The 16242-nt window shown below is 49.1% G+C and overlaps 2 protein-coding genes across 3 annotated transcripts; one reads left to right on the plus strand and one right to left on the minus strand.

Moving 5' to 3' along the window:
* The first annotated feature begins 610 nt into the window (after positions 1-610).
* On the plus strand, positions 611-7019 carry PPIB (peptidylprolyl isomerase B). The gene is made up of 5 exons (XM_081291700.1): positions 611-987; positions 1639-1752; positions 2630-2723; positions 5508-5692; positions 6696-7019. The coding sequence occupies exons 1-5, from the start codon at positions 853-855 to the stop codon at positions 6816-6818; spliced, it is 651 nt and encodes a 216-aa protein (XP_081147826.1). The 5' UTR covers positions 611-852; the 3' UTR covers positions 6819-7019.
* A 128-nt stretch (positions 7020-7147) lies between these two features.
* Positions 7148-11652, minus strand: SNX22 (sorting nexin 22). 2 transcript variants are annotated; one of them, XM_081291701.1, is made up of 7 exons: positions 11405-11652; positions 10283-11184; positions 9828-9911; positions 9360-9464; positions 8771-8865; positions 8082-8149; positions 7148-7643 (listed from the first exon to the last, which is right to left on the minus strand). In XM_081291701.1, exons 2-7 carry the CDS (start codon positions 10355-10357, stop codon positions 7522-7524), a joined length of 549 nt encoding a protein of 182 aa, XP_081147827.1. In that variant the 5' UTR covers positions 10358-11184; positions 11405-11652; the 3' UTR covers positions 7148-7521. The 2 variants fall into 2 exon arrangements, with proteins under 2 accessions (XP_081147827.1, XP_081147828.1); XM_081291702.1 differs by lacking the exon at positions 9828-9911.
* Between the last annotated feature and the right edge of the window lie 4590 nt (positions 11653-16242).

The raw sequence follows: 16242 nt of genomic DNA on the forward strand, positions 1-16242 counted from the left end.
AAGGCCTCTGAAAAAGTAAAGACGTCTCTCTCAGGCCTTTGCATATATTTCCCACCTCAATGCTAATATGAAGCTACCCCAACCATCAGTTTGAGCACCAGCAATAAGGAAGCTGAATACGATGTATCCAGTGCAATACAGTCCGTTACAACATTGGAGGGGGGGAAGCATGCAAAGAAAAGTTAAGAACCAGAGTACAGTGGAGTGTGCATTGACTCATACAGCAGTAAGTGCAGAACTAAAGAAGGAAGAGAAAAATGACAGACTAAAGTGACACACTCCAAGTAAAAACGGAAGTAGGTTTTGAAGCAAGTTTTACAAGACAAGTAGAAGCTGTAGAAGATGACAGTGTGAGAATAAATGTGCCCTGGGTTTTTGGAAGCTACCACATTGAAAACCAACTTGGTAGCGCCCGACGCTCTGCCGACCAACACGGACCGTGAGTGTCCTCCGTCCCGGCCCAGGCCACCGTCTTCCGGACACTGCACTCCGCCGCTACACGCTCGGCATGCCGGGGCCTGTAGTCTCTTCGGAGACCAATCCCCGCCTCTCCCGGCATCACCTTCCGCCCACCGCCTTCCAGCAGCTAGGGGGACGAGCTGGGAACCCAATGAGGGAGCAATAACGTGGCAGCCACCCACAAGCCCGCGTCCTCGCCGGCCCGCCGGCCCCGCCCCCCGGGGGACTTACTACCTGGCGCCGAGGCGGAGGGGGGAAGCGGCGCCCGCCCCTGGCTCAGAGGCTGCGAGCAGCCCCGGGCCCCCCCGCTCCGTGGCCGCGCCGGCCCACGCCGCCGCGTCCCCACCCTCTTCCGGCCCTGGCTGCCCGGGCCGCGTTCGCTCCTGCCGGTGGATGCTGCGCCTCTCGGAGCGGAACATGAAGGTGCTCTTCGCCGCCGCCCTCATCGTGGGCTCTGTCTTCTTCCTGCTGCTGCCAGGACCCTCTGTGGCGGATGAGAAGAAAAAGGGGCCTAAAGTCACCGTCAAGGTCCGTGCGCGCCTCTCCCGCCCTGCCTGGCGCGGCCTGCGCTCCACCGCCTGGGATCCCGTCGCTGGCCAGTGGTTCCCGGAGCATTTAAGGCCTGGGAGTTCGACCTTTGGCTTCTAGTGTCTTTGTCCTTATGGCGTCTGTGCCATCCAGACCAAAGAATGATCCGGACCCTCCCCAAATCCCCAACCCCACCCTGACCCGGGAGTTAACTGGAACCGGGGATGCCCAGCTGCTGCCGCCACTGGAGCAGCCCTTTTGCAAATAACCTTGCGGTGCTGGAGAAATGGTGAAAGATCAAATCCGTCGAATCCTTTCTCCTTGTAAAATTTTAGCCACTTCCAGTTACAAAGCACAGAGAAATCACAGCTTAAATTTGCATGGTAAACTTGCAAGCCCCTTATGTGGCATTCTTCTTTTTTATGTGAATATCTAGAATCTGGGCCCATTGTTTATTTAGAGTAAAGATTGGAGAGCATGGGGCGTGCAAACAAACACATTTTTCAAGAAGAGGGTTTGGAACTTCACAGGGTTTTGCCTCCACTGCTTTAAATGACTGCCCTCTCCCGTCCTCAGAGGAGCTTCTTGGGCCCTCCCTTCCCAACTAAGGCCCTTTAAAGGGGCTAAATTTAAAATGGTTCTTTTTCTTAGGTGTATTTTGACCTTCGAATTGGAGATGAAGATGTAGGCCGGGTGGTCTTCGGTCTTTTCGGAAAGACTGTTCCAAAAACAGTGGATAATTTTGTGGCCTTAGCCACGGGAGAGGTAAGTGGCTGGTGCAGAAGTTGTCAATTCTTGCAGTAGGAATGGCAGCAGAATGCAGCCCATTTGTAGCAGTAGCCCTCTCTGAGGGCCAGTTGACTATGGCCATGGGAACCTAGTTTTTTTGTTTTTTTTTTTTTTCTCCCAGTACTGGGGATTGAACCCAGGAGTGGGCCACAGGAGTTATATTCCCAGCCCTCTTAAATTTTATTCTGAGATTGCTGGGGCAGTCTCATTAGGTTGCACAGGCTGTCCTCAAACTGTGTTTCCACAGCCTCCCAAGTTGCTGATAGTCACAGGCATGTGCCACCATATCCTGCTATAGGAGGTTTGTTTTTTGTTTTCATTTTTTTTACAATACCAGAAATTGAACCCAGGGCCTGGCATATGGTAGGCAAGTGCTCTACCCACTGAGCTACATCCTTTGTCCTCCTATTGCTGTGTCTGCATCGTAAGAATAAGGAATATTTTATCCTGGAATACTGCACAGTGTTTGAAGGCACAACCCCTTTAATGAAGTTTGTATTTCAACTTTGAGTTCAACTAGTGGATAACTTTTTTCCTTGGTCTCTGTTTCCTTTTATCTGATCTTGTGGTTAGAAGAAAGGAGGGGATAGGCATTCTTTGAAATAGAATTGTATCAAGTCTGGCAATTGTACAAAGGCAGAGGCAGGTGGAGTCTTGGAAGTTACTGGGTCTGTGCACTCTGGGTCTGGCCTGCAGTTACTACTCACTCAGTAGCATGTTGAATGATGAATGTGGCCAATAATGGGGCCACTTCTGTGAGCAAGAATTGTGGGCTGGGTTCTTGCAGGGCTTATTTAATGTCTGCCTATATGATGTCTCATATCATCTCTTTGCTTTCTCATTCCTTTTTTAGAAAGGATTTGGATACAAAAACAGCAAATTCCATCGTGTGATCAAGGACTTCATGATCCAGGGTGGAGACTTCACGAGGGGAGATGGCACAGGAGGTAACCTCAAGTCTTCTGGGAAGAGGGATCTGTCAAGTTTAGTTTCCCAGGTAGAAGGGTCAGGCTGTGCCAGACAAATAGGGTCCCTTCCTTCCCTAGCTCCAGGAGCAGGCCACTTAACTTGCATTGAGAACAGCTGCATCCTCTGCAGAGTGGACCAGTACAAAGGAGACAGAGTGATGGGGGTTAGGTGGGCCTAAGAGGATCTTTTCCCTGTGCATACCTGCTGATACAGGCCTGTAGCCTGGTGACTTTTCTCCCCACCACGCCTCTATACTTTTGGAGTAGGGTAAGGAGGTGGCAGCAAAACGAAGACTTGTGGGGAGCATTTCCAGATCAGGTATGTACCACTTTGGAAGCCCCAGCAAGGGTGAGAGGTGTTCTTTCCTTTGTGCTTTCCCACCAGAGACTTCTGCATTACCCGTTTGCACAGGACAGAAAGACAGATACCCTGGACTAACCCATGGGTCTTACTGTGCTTGGGGATCCATCCAGCTGTTCCCTCAGACCGCAGGGAAAGGGCTGAAGACACGAAGATCAGCAGGACATCAGCTCCTTTTTGTATCTGAAAATTCCCAAGTGGGACATATACAGCTTTTAGAACTCAGACTCTGTCCTCAACTTTGATTGTCATAGTCTTTCTAGAAGAAACTCTGAAAGCTACATAGCAACATAAGATTTAAGTAAGAACAGAAGGAACTCAATGCAGCAAGTGGATAACAGGGCACAAAGATGAATAATATAAATTGTTTTTGTGAGTCAGACATGGTCATGTTTGATCCAATGTCTGCCACCTTTTTACCTTGTGAGCTCAGGCAAATGACACCTTGGAGCTCCTGTTTCCTCTTCTGTAAAGGGAGTGGGGGAGCATAGGGCTGGAAGAATTAGGTGAGATCCTGAGTGTTAAGTGCCTGGAGTGTGGTGAATGCCCAGGAGGGTCAGCCATTATTGAAGTATTGATAAACAGGAGGCACTGGATGCCAAGGTAATCAGGAAATGGCCTTGTGAACATGAGGGAAGATTTGAGCAAGGGTCCTAGGTGATTAGAGAAGAGGTAGGAATGAGGACTGAGTCCCACCCTGTTCTGTGGCAGGAGCTTGACAAAGGTGGGGTAGTAAAAATGGAATTAGAGCATACATCGGGGTGCAGAGAGGTGTGTTATGGCCAGGCACTTGGGCTTCGTGCTCTAAGGAGTGGGGACCTGCTAAAGGCTTGAATGGAAGCAATACCCATGCACAAAATATTTGAGGGGAAATGATGTGACAGGATTTACTCTGTAGAGCCAAGAGCTAGCTGACTGCTGAGGAATTGGCGCAACTGTGCTCAGCAGGGTGGCTTGGGACCGAACCCTTGCAGATTATAGCCTAGTGGGTCAGAGCAGAAACTCCTTGGTTTGAATTCCAGCTTCTGTGCTTCCTTTAACCTTTCTGCATCTTAGCTTCTTCATCTTTGAAACAGAGTTGTTATCCTGCCTGATGGGGTGGTTTGCTGTCAGATGCTTAGAGCAGTTTCTGGCACAACCTGTCCACACTGCAGGCATTGGCTATTATTGCAGTGAGGGCTGCAGGGATGAAGAAAAGGATGAGTAAATGCGGGGGGGGGGGGGGGATAGAGACAGTATCAAGCAATGTGCACAGGAAAATTTTCCGAAAAATAAGTGATCTAGAGAGAAGGATGATGATGGATGTTGGACCTAACCCCTTTGAGTTTGGAATTCCTTGTATCTTGGGAAAGTGATTGGAGATAAAGGATATAGATTTGGAGATTTTTCTGGGTAGCAGCAATAATTGAAATCTTGCAGTTGGTTGAGACTTATAAAAAGGTATCAGGTCAAACAAGGAAAATGGCTTTTTTAATGCTGGGTTTCTCAAGGCCTTGAGCCTGTAGATGCACAGTATGAATCTCTAAGAGTGACTGAGAGAAGGAGGGTTCCATTGTTTCTCCTGGAACCATCTTTGAAACTAGGGTCTCAGAAGTGGTATATAGACTGCGGATCCGGTCCCTTTGTCATGTACCTGGCCCCAACCCCCATATGGACAGACACATGACACATATTCATAATTCATAAGCATCTTTTATTTTATGCTCATTTCATTGATAAGGAATTCTTTACTCTGCAGAACTCAAATGGCAGCCCTATCTTTTGCCTGCCCTGGTTCCCTCCACACTCATCTCTGTCCTGTTTCTACTTTGCAACTATGTCTTTCCTGTCTTTTTTATTCTTAGGAAGACAAGTTGGTCAGCCACAACAGTCTTTCTAGAAAGTTCTGTCCACCAAAGGCTGTCCATGCAGGCCTGAGGTTACAGCCAAGGGTAGCTAATAATATGTGCCTTAGTTAAAAACGTTAAAACAGGGCTGGGGATGTGGCTCAAGCGGTAGCGCGCTCGCCTGGCATGCGTGCGGCCCGGGTTCGATCCTCAGCACCACATACCAACAAAGATGTTGTGTCCGCCGAGAACTAAAAAATAAATATTAAAAAAAAAATTTTCTCTCTCTCACTCTCTCTCCTCTCTCACTCTCTCTTTAAAAAAAAAAAAAAAACGTTAAAACAATCCTTACTGTACGCTGGTCACTAAATCAGCCTGTCCTGATGCCTTGTTTGCTTTCAGTCTGCACGGTTTGGCTCTAGGCTAAAGGACAGGAAGGGGTCAGCTTTTATGTCTTTATGTACCTCTCTAGCCTGGACTGGTACAGAGGACTGCTTATACCCCTCAAATCCTCACCCGAAAGGTCTGCCTGGTTTAGGCCAACCCAGATCCCCCCATCTTCTTTTCTTTTCTCAGGAAAGAGCATCTATGGTGAGCGCTTCCCCGATGAAAACTTCAAGCTGAAACATTATGGGCCTGGCTGGGTGAGCATGGCCAACGCGGGTAAAGACACCAACGGCTCCCAGTTCTTCATTACTACAGTCAAGACCGCCTGGCTAGATGGCAAACATGTAGTGTTTGGCAAAGTTTTAGAGGGCATGGTAAGTTCTGGAGGCAGGGGCTAAACCTGGACAGTTCTCACCAGGGATTCAGCCCAAACCCTGGGGCAGGGGCTCCATGAATTTTATCTATTCACAAACGACCCAACACCGCAGATTCAGACCAGTGCTCATGTCTGGAGAGAACATTCAAAAATAGGTAGCCTGGCCAGGCACCATGGTGCACACCTATAATTCCAGCTACTCAGAAGGCTGAGGCAGGAGGATCATGAGTTCAAAGCCAGCCTCAGCAACTTAGTGAGGTCCTAAGCAACTTAGCGAGGCCCTGTCTCTAAATAAAACATAAAAAATGGCCTTGGGATGTGGCTTGGTGGTTACGCACCCCTGGATTCCCATAATTACAAATTTATTTATTTGTTTATTTAATTATGGGGAGAGCCCATAATTAAATAAACAAATAAATAAAAAAGATAAAACAGCCTGGCTGGGTGCTGGAGCACATAACTATAGTCCCAGCTACTTGGGAGGCTGAGAAGAGAAGATCACTGAGACTAAGAGTTTGAGGCCAGCCTAGGCAACATAGAAAGACTCGTCATTTCAACCAAAAAGAAGAGCACCTCTATCCCCCCACCGTTCTAAATCCCTCTAGGCCCTAGACAGGAGGCCTTGTAGAAGCTACTCAACTGCAGGATCACCCATTCCATCACTCAGGCAAGGTTGTGCAGACTCCCACCCTAAACTGTATAGGGTACAGCTGAACATGATGTCCCTGAGGAGTTACTTGGTACCTTGCTTCCTGGCCACTCCCTTCTTCCTCCTTATCCTTTGCCCAATATGGTCCTGAACAAAACTCTTGCATCCACTCATTGTCAAATCTATTCTTCCCACCCTGGCCTGGCACCCCAGCCATATATTCAGTAGAATTTTGGTGCCTCCATGTTTATATGCTGTTGATCCCATATGGGTCTCAGCCCTCCTGAGGCCTGTTGCCCATTGGTAGACCTCATGACTATCCTGCCCTACTGTTACCACCTTTCTTTTTCAGGAGGTGGTGCGGAAGGTAGAGAGCACCAAGACAGACAGTCGGGACAAGCCCCTGAAAGATGTGATCATTGCAGATTGTGGCAAGATCGAGGTAGAGAAGCCCTTTGCCATCGCCAAGGAGTAGGGCCCCAGGGACCATATCCCTCTGAGCAACCCCCTGTGCAGGCCCTGTTGCCCTCACTAGGGAAAAGGTAGCCCGTCACAGGGCTCCATGCTGCACTGGCCCTAGGGCCAGCATCTGATGGAGCGGACCCACTCCCCTCACATTCCACAGGCCCAATTTTGTAAAAACTCAATGCTGACCAATTAAAAAAAGTGGGTTTTTTTTTGTTGTTGTTGTTGTTGTTGTTGTTTTTATAATCTGCGTGTGGGCTGGGTTCTTGAACCTGTAATACATTCCCCAAGTGTTCATCCCAACATGTCGAGGATCTCTCGTAGCTGTAAGGTGCTTCCTTTCTCAGGCTCCTGCCTGAACCTGTACCTAGATACTACCCATAAAATACTGGCTTCTGAACTTTGCAGCTCTATGTCTCAGCCTTTACTACCCTTGCCATCTTCTGGTCTAGGTTAAGAAATACAGCTACAACTGTACCTTCTCAGTCTACTCCAAATTGACTCCTCTCTTTATTCCTCAACTCCATGGCCTTGCCTTGGCCCCTAGGCTCTAAGAGCACCTGAATTCTACCACCCCAGCTGCCAGTGCAAGCTGAGTTTAGAGTAGTTAAGTCCTAGGTCTAGTCCAAAGGAGGACCCAGCCCTAGTTGCTTATATGAAATTCAGGACAGGCACATGACTCCTGACAGGTGGCCCAAAGGCTTCTGGGCTGATCAAGGCATAGGTGGCAGAGGAGCTGGGTAACAGTCCAGTGTTGCCTGGGCTGATGCTGGGCTGGTACCGAATCCATAGAGGCCCTGGAGCACACCATTCACCACCACATCTGGCAGAAGCTCTAGGATAAAAATAAAATGGTGGAGGGTGGGGAGTGGTGTGAGACGGGCCCATCCTCAGGTCTGTAGGCTTCTTAAGCTTTTTCTTTTTTTGTCACAGCCTCTGCCACTCTTGGGAATAGAGCCCTTGCCAAGGTGGCAGATATCAGCTGTCCACCCAAATGAGGCATTGGCATTCCCTGGCCACAGTCTGTTTACACCACACATCAGCTTGGTAAAACCAGGCCACTGGGGAATGCAGACTTAGGGAGCTAAGCTTATTTCACTGGTGTCTGCAAAGCAGGCTACAGGGTTAGAGGAGCAGCAGGTAGTGGCTCCAAAGAGATATCTGAGGGAGGTGCTGCCTGGAGGTCCCAGGAGCAGAGAAATAGTAGGCCCACACCCACCCGGCCCTGGTACCCAAGCCCTAAATGCACACCATGGGTCAGGCACCTCCTAACCTGGAGAAGGAGTGGAAATGTATGGATCCATGCAAAAGCTGATGACAGGCCGGTGGTGCAGCTGTGAGCTGGGAAGAAAGGGTCATGAGCTGTGGGGGCTGGAGAGAAGGCAGGGCAAAATCCCATATGGAGTGGAGACTAAGGACTGAGATCACCAAAGACCCACAAAGGAAAAGGTGAGCAGGAAATGGATTTGGGAGGCATCAGCAGGGAAAACCTGGACCACAGGGACAGGACTGGCCCCAGGCTGCAGGCCCACCTCCTACTATGCAGCCACCAGGGGGCAGCAGGAGTTACGCAGGCCAGGGCTTTGACTTGCCTGCTGTCCCTAAGCAGGAATTCCCCCAGGGTGTTGAAAAGAAGAGAGATACTGTAAGCTGCCTGGGGATGGCTGGGAGGTGAGGGTGGGGTGGAGACAGCCCAGAACTTCAGTCCCCAGGGACCACTGCTTCTATTTGTAACAAGCCAGTTCCGGAGGTAGAGGTAGCTGGTGTAATGAAGGCTGTCCAAAAAACAGCCGCTCCACCAGGGTCAAGAAAGCTGCTAAGGGAGGTCATGTCTCCCAGAGAGAGAACCAGGCAAGCCAGAGCCTGGAAGATGTGAGAAGAAAGAGGGCTAACCCTGAAAAACTTTCCTCACCTGCTTGCTGCCAAGAGTCCCTGCCCTCCCTGAACATTGGCCCTCCTTACCCCCAGCTACTGGTCTTGGGGTCAGTGGGGAAGTGGCGGAGTCTCAGGAATTCCAGTAACTCCTTGGGCACATCCTGGTTCAGGTACAGGATGCCCTAGAAAGGAGGACAGAGGAAACCATAATTAGACCCAGCTACTAATTTACACAGCCCAGTGCAAATGAAAATGTGAGAAACTTGGTTCCAAGTAAGAAGTTCAAGGCGATGAGAGCAGAACAAGACTCTTTTGAGTGTTGGGCCCTGTATGATTGCACAGGTTAGAGCCCAGTAAAGGTCCAGCCTGCAGTCACACATCACTGTTGTGGGCAAGAACCTCCACTGGTATTGCACCATAAGGGTGCCTCAAAATTTACCCTGGAAAGGAAGGGAACTAGCTTTCATTGAGTTGGGACTACCTGCCCTCTGCTTGCCTCACTCAATCCTTTCAACAATCCAGTGAGGGATATTGGAACTCACGACTGTTCAGAAAATTGAGGCTGGGGTAGTGAACAACCCCCAAATTGTGAGAGCCCTCCCATATCACTGCTTTCTATCTGGGTCACACCCCTTGTCCAGCAGGCTGGAGGCAAAAGAATATGCCCCTCGCACACCTGGATATAGGCCTCCAAGCCCTGCCGGCGCTGTTCCAATCCTCTGGTCCTCCAGTTGGGCAGGCGTTTCGATGGGAAGTCAGGCACTTTGTACAGTTTCTTGATCTGCCGGGAGGTTACAGAGGCGCCATCACGTATCCCAACAGAGCCCCTTAAACCCACTTGAGCCGAGACAAGAGTCCTCTCTGGACCCCTCTCCAGGCCCTACCCTAGTGAGTGGTGATTGGGACAGGGGTTAGGGTCGCCTGTAAGCGGGGTGGGCACACAGGGATAAGGTCAGTGTGAGCTGGAATCGGCCCTTTTGTGCCCTCTCCACACGGGACCTTGCAGCCAGTGGGCAGTCTGTCTAGAATCTGCGGCCTTCAGATGCTCGGGTAGTAATGGGGATGGCTGAGGCTGGGACTAGAGCTCTTCAGCCTTCCACCCAGGGGTTAGACCGGGATCAGTTGATTGTCCGCGCCGCCTCACCCGTTTGTGCAGTGTATGGAACTCGCTGTAGCGCCTTGGCACCGTGTGTCTGCGCCCGCTGCACAGCACCTCCACTCGGAACACCTAGCGGGGAGAGGTGCGCATGAGGCTCCTCGGCAGGATGCTGCGAGGCCAGCTCTCAGCGACGCCCTCACCTTCCCGCGCTCAAAGGCACAAAGCGAACTTGGAGCGCAGACGCTCTCCGGGTAATCTCCTGCTCCGCCAAACACCCAGGAGAAAAAGCTGGCAGACCCTCCCCTCTGCTCCACGCGTTCCCCCAAGAGCGCAAGCCACCACCCGGAGGCCGGCTAATCCAAGCAGTTCCGAAACCCTCGAGTCGGGGTATCCCGGGACTGTGATGGGAACCCGACCTGGAACTATAGGTTCCTATTGCTCTGGGCGTAGAGAAATTCGGCGGATCCCTGCTCCCCTTTCCAACTAGTGGTTCTGCTCACCATGTGTCCTTTCTCTGGGCTCTGCCTGGGCCCCTCGGCCTCGGGCCCCACCGACGGGATGCGAACTTCCAGCATCCGCGCCCGGGCACCGGCTGCGTCCCCTCCTCAAGTACTGCTCCGAGCGCGAGCCCCGGGGTAGCCACCCGCGGACCCAGCGCGGCCGCCCCGCCCTTCGAGCCCTCAGGCCCCGCCCCAGACCCAGCCCGGGGCGTCCCCAACGCAGCCCGGTCCTGAGCCGACAAGATTAGGCAGGGCGCGGGCTGGAGGTAGCCGAACGCCGCCCCTTCGGTATGGAGGGGCCGCAGCGAAGGGGGAGGAACCCTCAGCAGAGAGTCATCGGTTTGTCAAATATTTACTGAACGCCCGACTGCCAGGTACGCGGGCAAGCCAAAATTTCACCTGTTCTTTGTTGAGCGTCTACTAAGGACTCCAGTCTGTGGCGCCTGGCTTGGGCGGAGGCGTCTGCCCAGAGGACGATTCCCGGAGGTTCCTTGCTTTCCTCAGACCCTTCCCCTGGACCAGGCCGCCCTGTCTCCTTCCCTCCTTTCAGCCTGACCTTTGGGAGCACGGGAGACTCCAGCTGAGACCATGCCTGGGTAAGAAGTGGGTCAGTACAGCTTTGTCATCCCTTTTCCCCAGAATCCACAGGCCCCTTAATTCATTTTTTTTCTTCCATCCCTCCATTCATATTTTTCAACCTTAACCTGTTCTAAGGACATTTTACAGGGAAGAGGTAATTTAGGAACCCAGGCTCTACTCTGGAGATCAGTCAGAATGGTATCAGAAACTGTGTAGACCTTGAGCTGGGGATGTGGCTCAAGCGGTAGCGCGCTCGCCTGGCATACGTGCGACCCGGGTTCGATCCTCAGCACCACATACAAAGACGTTGTGTCCGCCGAAAACTAAAAAATAAATATTAAAATTCTCTCTCTCTGTGTAGACCTTTGCTTACGTGCAAAATAGAAATAATATGCCTCCCAGGGGATGTAGCTCAGTGGTAGAGAGCTGGCCAGTATATGTGATTCCCATGTGCCACAAAAAAAAGAAAAAAAGAAAAACCACACCTCCTTCAGGAGAGTGTATAATAATTGAGCAAAGCCAGGTGCACACCTATAGACAGACCCAGTTACTTAGGAGGCTGAGGCTGAGGCTGAGGCTGAGGCTGGAGGATGGCTGGAGAGCAGGAATTAAAGGCCAGCCTGGAGACCCTCTCAAATAAATGAGATGATGACCCATGTTAAGCCCTTAGCACAGCAGATGTCTGGTAAACAGCAGCTTGATTGTAGGCTTGCCCTGGAGAGAGGTTGGGTGATGAGTAAGAGAGGTAGGTAAAGGCAGTGAACAGGAAAGGACTGTGGGAGGTGGCACCAGGCTGCTCTTGCTTACCTTTTTCAGTAGGGTCAACTGGGAACTTTTTCCACCCAATATGCTGAAAGGGCCTCTGCTCCCATCTCTTTACCACATCACTCAATAGCAGAGCTGCTTCCACTCAGTAGCTCCATAACAGGAACCCTCTATCTCACTGACTTCCCCTGACAAAGGAAGCTGAGGTGAAGATGCGATACCCTTCCCCTCAAGAGCTTGCACCTACCATCTGGTAGGAGGTCTGGTGGAGAGGGGAAGACAGAGTGCCTTTGATGGACTCACGTCTCTCCTTCAGAATGGGAGCAGAACATATGCATTCCCAGCCCAGCCCCAGAGAGGGGCTCAGAGGATGACCCCCTAATGGGGGCAGGTATGTCTCATGTGTCCCACATACTCTCCTTCCAAATTCCATCACACCGGGGCCCCAGAATCAGGAAGCTGAAACTTCCTGCATCCTGGTATGGTCCCCTGGAAGGGAAATGACCGACACTGAGGAGAAGTGGTGTGGTTTCATTTCCTCCCTGGCATTCTAGGGCCCCAGCTCCTCCTTGACCTTCAGGGCCTACCAGTGCCTCTGTTCAGGACACCATCCTAATGACCATTTGCCCTCTGTCTCTGGATCTCCCTGCTTTTCCTTGCCTCCCTCCCCAGTCAATATAAGGTTTATTCTCTATCCTTCTATACAAACTATTAAAGCCAGGCTTTAGCCATGGTGACCTTCCTCTAGTTCTTCAAACCTGACAAGTTCTTTTCTTGCCTCTGGGACTTTGTCTTTGTTTTTCCTATCCCTGGAACACTCTTCCTTGACTTTTAGCCTGGTGGACTCATCTTCTAATTCTGAGCATAAGCTTACCTCCTCAGAGAGGCTTCCTTCCTGACCCCATCATATCACTTGGTTCATGCACATATTAAGTCTGTAATTATTGTTTATTATATGTTTATTATATGTTTATTATATGTCTCCACAGTGCCAAGCATTTAGCATAGGTCTTTGGTAGGTAGAATGGTGGGATAATTTTCCTCACTCATCATAAGGTTCACATGGACATTCCTGTATCAAAAGACAGGTTAATAAGAGAAAAGCATAGCAAAATTTATTTAATTAAAGTTTTATGTGATATGGGACCCTTTCAAAATGAAGTCCCAGAGACCCAGGGGCCTTCATTTCAAGGTTCATGCTTAAGTCTGATGAAGCATGAATAGTCACATAGAAACATTTTTGGACAAAAAGGGTATGATGGATTAAGCGGGAAGTCCAGCATGGCCTGTCCAGATTCTTCTCAGCCTCTGTGCATCATCATTCGTTTCTCCTGGATGTGGGGCAAGATTCCTCTGGAATAAGGGTGTTCAAGGGAGAAGGGAAAGGGTAAATAACCTTTCTAGGTTTATGGTTTACTTTAGGGGAATAGGGTTCTGTATTTTTGTTTTTGATATGAGGGATTGAACCCAGAGCACTCTACCACTGAACTACATCCTCAGCCCTTGTTTTTTTTTTTTTTTTTTTTTTTTAAATTTCAAGATCGGGTTTCCTAGGTTGTCCAGACTGGACTTAAATTTGTGATCTTTTTGCCTCAGCTGCTCAAGTAAACTGGGATTCCAAGTATGTACCACTACACCTTATGTGATTCTAGTTTCTGTGACCCATTTTGGAGAAGAGAAATTCTGATTTCTGTAGCTCACTTCAGGGAAGAAAGTAAGGGCAGGAGGTCAGAGAGACCTTGCTCTTAGGCCCTTCCAGTCTTTTTATTTTATTAATTAATTAATTTTTGGTGTTGGGATGGAACCCTTGCACATGCTAAGCACACACTACCACTGAGCTACATCCCCAGTCCCCAAGTCCTTTATTTCAAAATATTTAGCACCTGCCATACCTTGGAGTTTCATGTTCTGAGCCCTGATATACTAAAAACAAAAAATTGTTGATTGAAAGAGTATATGAATGAGAATATGTAAGAATGAATCTATTATGTATAATTATAAAGCACCAATAAAATTTTTTTAAAAATAAAATAAAAAGGCTAAATGGTGGTGGTGGGGAGGTAGAGCAAAGGCTGGGGAGGGGAGAGAAGGCCTGGGAGAGAGGTGCAGAGGGGATAGAGATTGCTGAAGGGCTAGAAGGTCTGCTGCAAGGGGATTACAAGAACCCCTTTTCCATCTTAGGGTTAGACATCCATCTCTGCCTCTCTCTTTTGGTGGACTGGTGTTCATTTTATTCATTTGACTTAATTTCCAGATGTTCCTGAGAAGCTTCAGTGGCTTTTCATTGAGATTCATTAGAAATGACTTGAAAACATCTGTAGTAAACATGCAGGTCCCTAATTCTACAGTGTCCTGTGGTGCAAAGGTGCAGATCCAAATAAGGAGAAACAAGATCCTGGACCTGGAGGTATTATTTACAGTGTCTTTGAGGAGATAGAACAAGTTATGGGCAATATTGTCCTATAAAGAGCAATACATGGCATGATATAAATTCCAAAGCAGTTATTACAATCAGAGGAAGAGTTTATTTTCTGTATACTTTAAGCATTGGTCAGTGTGGCAAATGAACACTGTTAAATTCCAGGCTTATATGATGGGTGTAGAGACCTCAAAGTGACTTCTATTTTTAGAATGAGTTGTTTTACTATAGAATCTCTGTCTTTTCTCCATCACTGTCTAGTATATGAATTTAATTTCTAAGTTGCTGAGTGAAAATTGCCTAAAAGTATTAATTGATCACATTTTCTTGATCTAGATTATACAGCAATAGTTTTCAAGTTTTCACAGTCAGTATTATTCCCTAGAGGTCCTAAAATCTCAGATTTTAGGGCCCTGACCCCAGATTTTCTTTTTTTTTTTTTGGGGGGGGTACCAGGGATTGAACTGGGGGACTCAAGCACTGAGCCACATCCCCTGCTCTATTCTGTATTTTATTTAGAGACAGGGTCTCACTGAGTTGCTAAGTGCCTCGCTCTACCACGCGGCCTGCACAGTGGTTTCATTAATGAGGTTCTAGGCATAAAGTTAGTTAGAAGAGATCGAAATAAAACACACAGACCAGTTACCTTATTTATATTGCTAGGTCCGAGAGGGCTCACCTCTCTGGTTCCCACCTCTAGCCGCCCAGCAGGGCAGCGAGGATTACTCAGGGCTAGCAGGAGAGAGAGAGAGCCAACACGCCTGGGAGTAGCCCTTTATTGGGGAACAAGAGATTCAGGGGAGAATTCCATCCAATGAAGGTTGAGGGGGGGCTGCACTCCAAGGTCAGGGTCAGTGATTGGGTCCCCGGGGTCAGTGGTCAGGCACACCCCCACACGGATGGGCTCTCTCATCAGGAAAGGGTCGGGAAAGACAGAGCCAAAGCACCTCAGGCCCTTAACAGGGAGTCACCCAATCACATGTCAGAATGGCTTCCCACACCTCGCTGTTGCTGAGGCTAACTTTGCAATCAGAAAATATGGGGTTGTGCCGGGTGTGGTGGCACATGCCTGTAATCCCAGCAGCTGGGGAGGCTGAGACAGGAGGATTGGGTTCAGAGCCCTACGTGGTGCCTAATCATGGACATTTTTAACAGTTCCCTGGGGATGCCCCGTGTGTTCCTGGGGACCATGTAGTAGATATCGGACTCCCACACCAGCCCCTCAAGGGACTGTGCTACACTGGCTGCTTGACAGTATCATGGCTTGAGCAAAAGGCAGGACATGCTGAGGTGAAGATGTTCCCCAACACAGCCCTGCTCCTGTGGTGGTCCTGTGGGTTGGCTGGCCTGCGCTTCTGTCATGCCTTGGCTGGGCCCTCACCCTCCACCATTGCTAACAAAACCACTGCACACAAAACCCCCTTTCACCCACAGCTCCAAGGCTGCTCAGGAGGTTTGGTTAACCCGTTAAGAAAACAAATAGCTCCTGGGCAGGGCAGGCAAGAGGGTGCTGCTAGACACAGAGGCTGGATTCTTCTCTGGGAGTGGGTGGGTGAGCCAGAGGGAGGGGCCAACCATGGGAGGCTGCCTGAGCAAGGGTAGGCCTTGCCTGCCCCACCCAAGTCCTGCTCTAGTCACTTGTGTAATCCTGGAGAGCCCCCCTGAACCTGAGTCCTTATCTGTACAATGGAGAGTTGTGTGTGTGTGGGGGGGTTGTGTGTGGGTTAAATGACATCATGCTTCTGAAGTGCTTAGCATGGGCCCGACACACAGTAAATAAATATTCGCTGTTATTTTTAACTGAATTATATGAAACTAATGTTTTTGTAATCCAAAAATGGTACGAGATTCAGTTACATATAGTTCATCCTAATATATTGCTACTTATTTATCAACAAAAACAAATTCTATTCCTTTCAGTATGCTGAGCTTTAAAGGTTAGTTTGAAAAACAACTCTTTCAGCTACTAACTCTGTGATAAGGATTTTCCTGATATTTCTCCATATTGCACAACCAAAAAAAAAAAAAAAACACAGCAAATAAATTGGAAGCAGAGCTTGGTGTAAATCAGCAACTATTCTATTCATCACAACCACCTCAGGGTTCCTACTGATTACCTTTTTAATAAGTACATTTTATTAATTTGAAATAATAAAATTTAAAAACAATTTTTACGTTATAATATTGAATTTTGGAA

The sequence above is a fragment of the Spermophilus citellus genome, assembly GCF_964194105.1.
Source record: "Spermophilus citellus genome assembly, chromosome: 4".
In the NCBI taxonomy this organism is placed as follows: domain Eukaryota; kingdom Metazoa; phylum Chordata; class Mammalia; order Rodentia; family Sciuridae; genus Spermophilus; species Spermophilus citellus.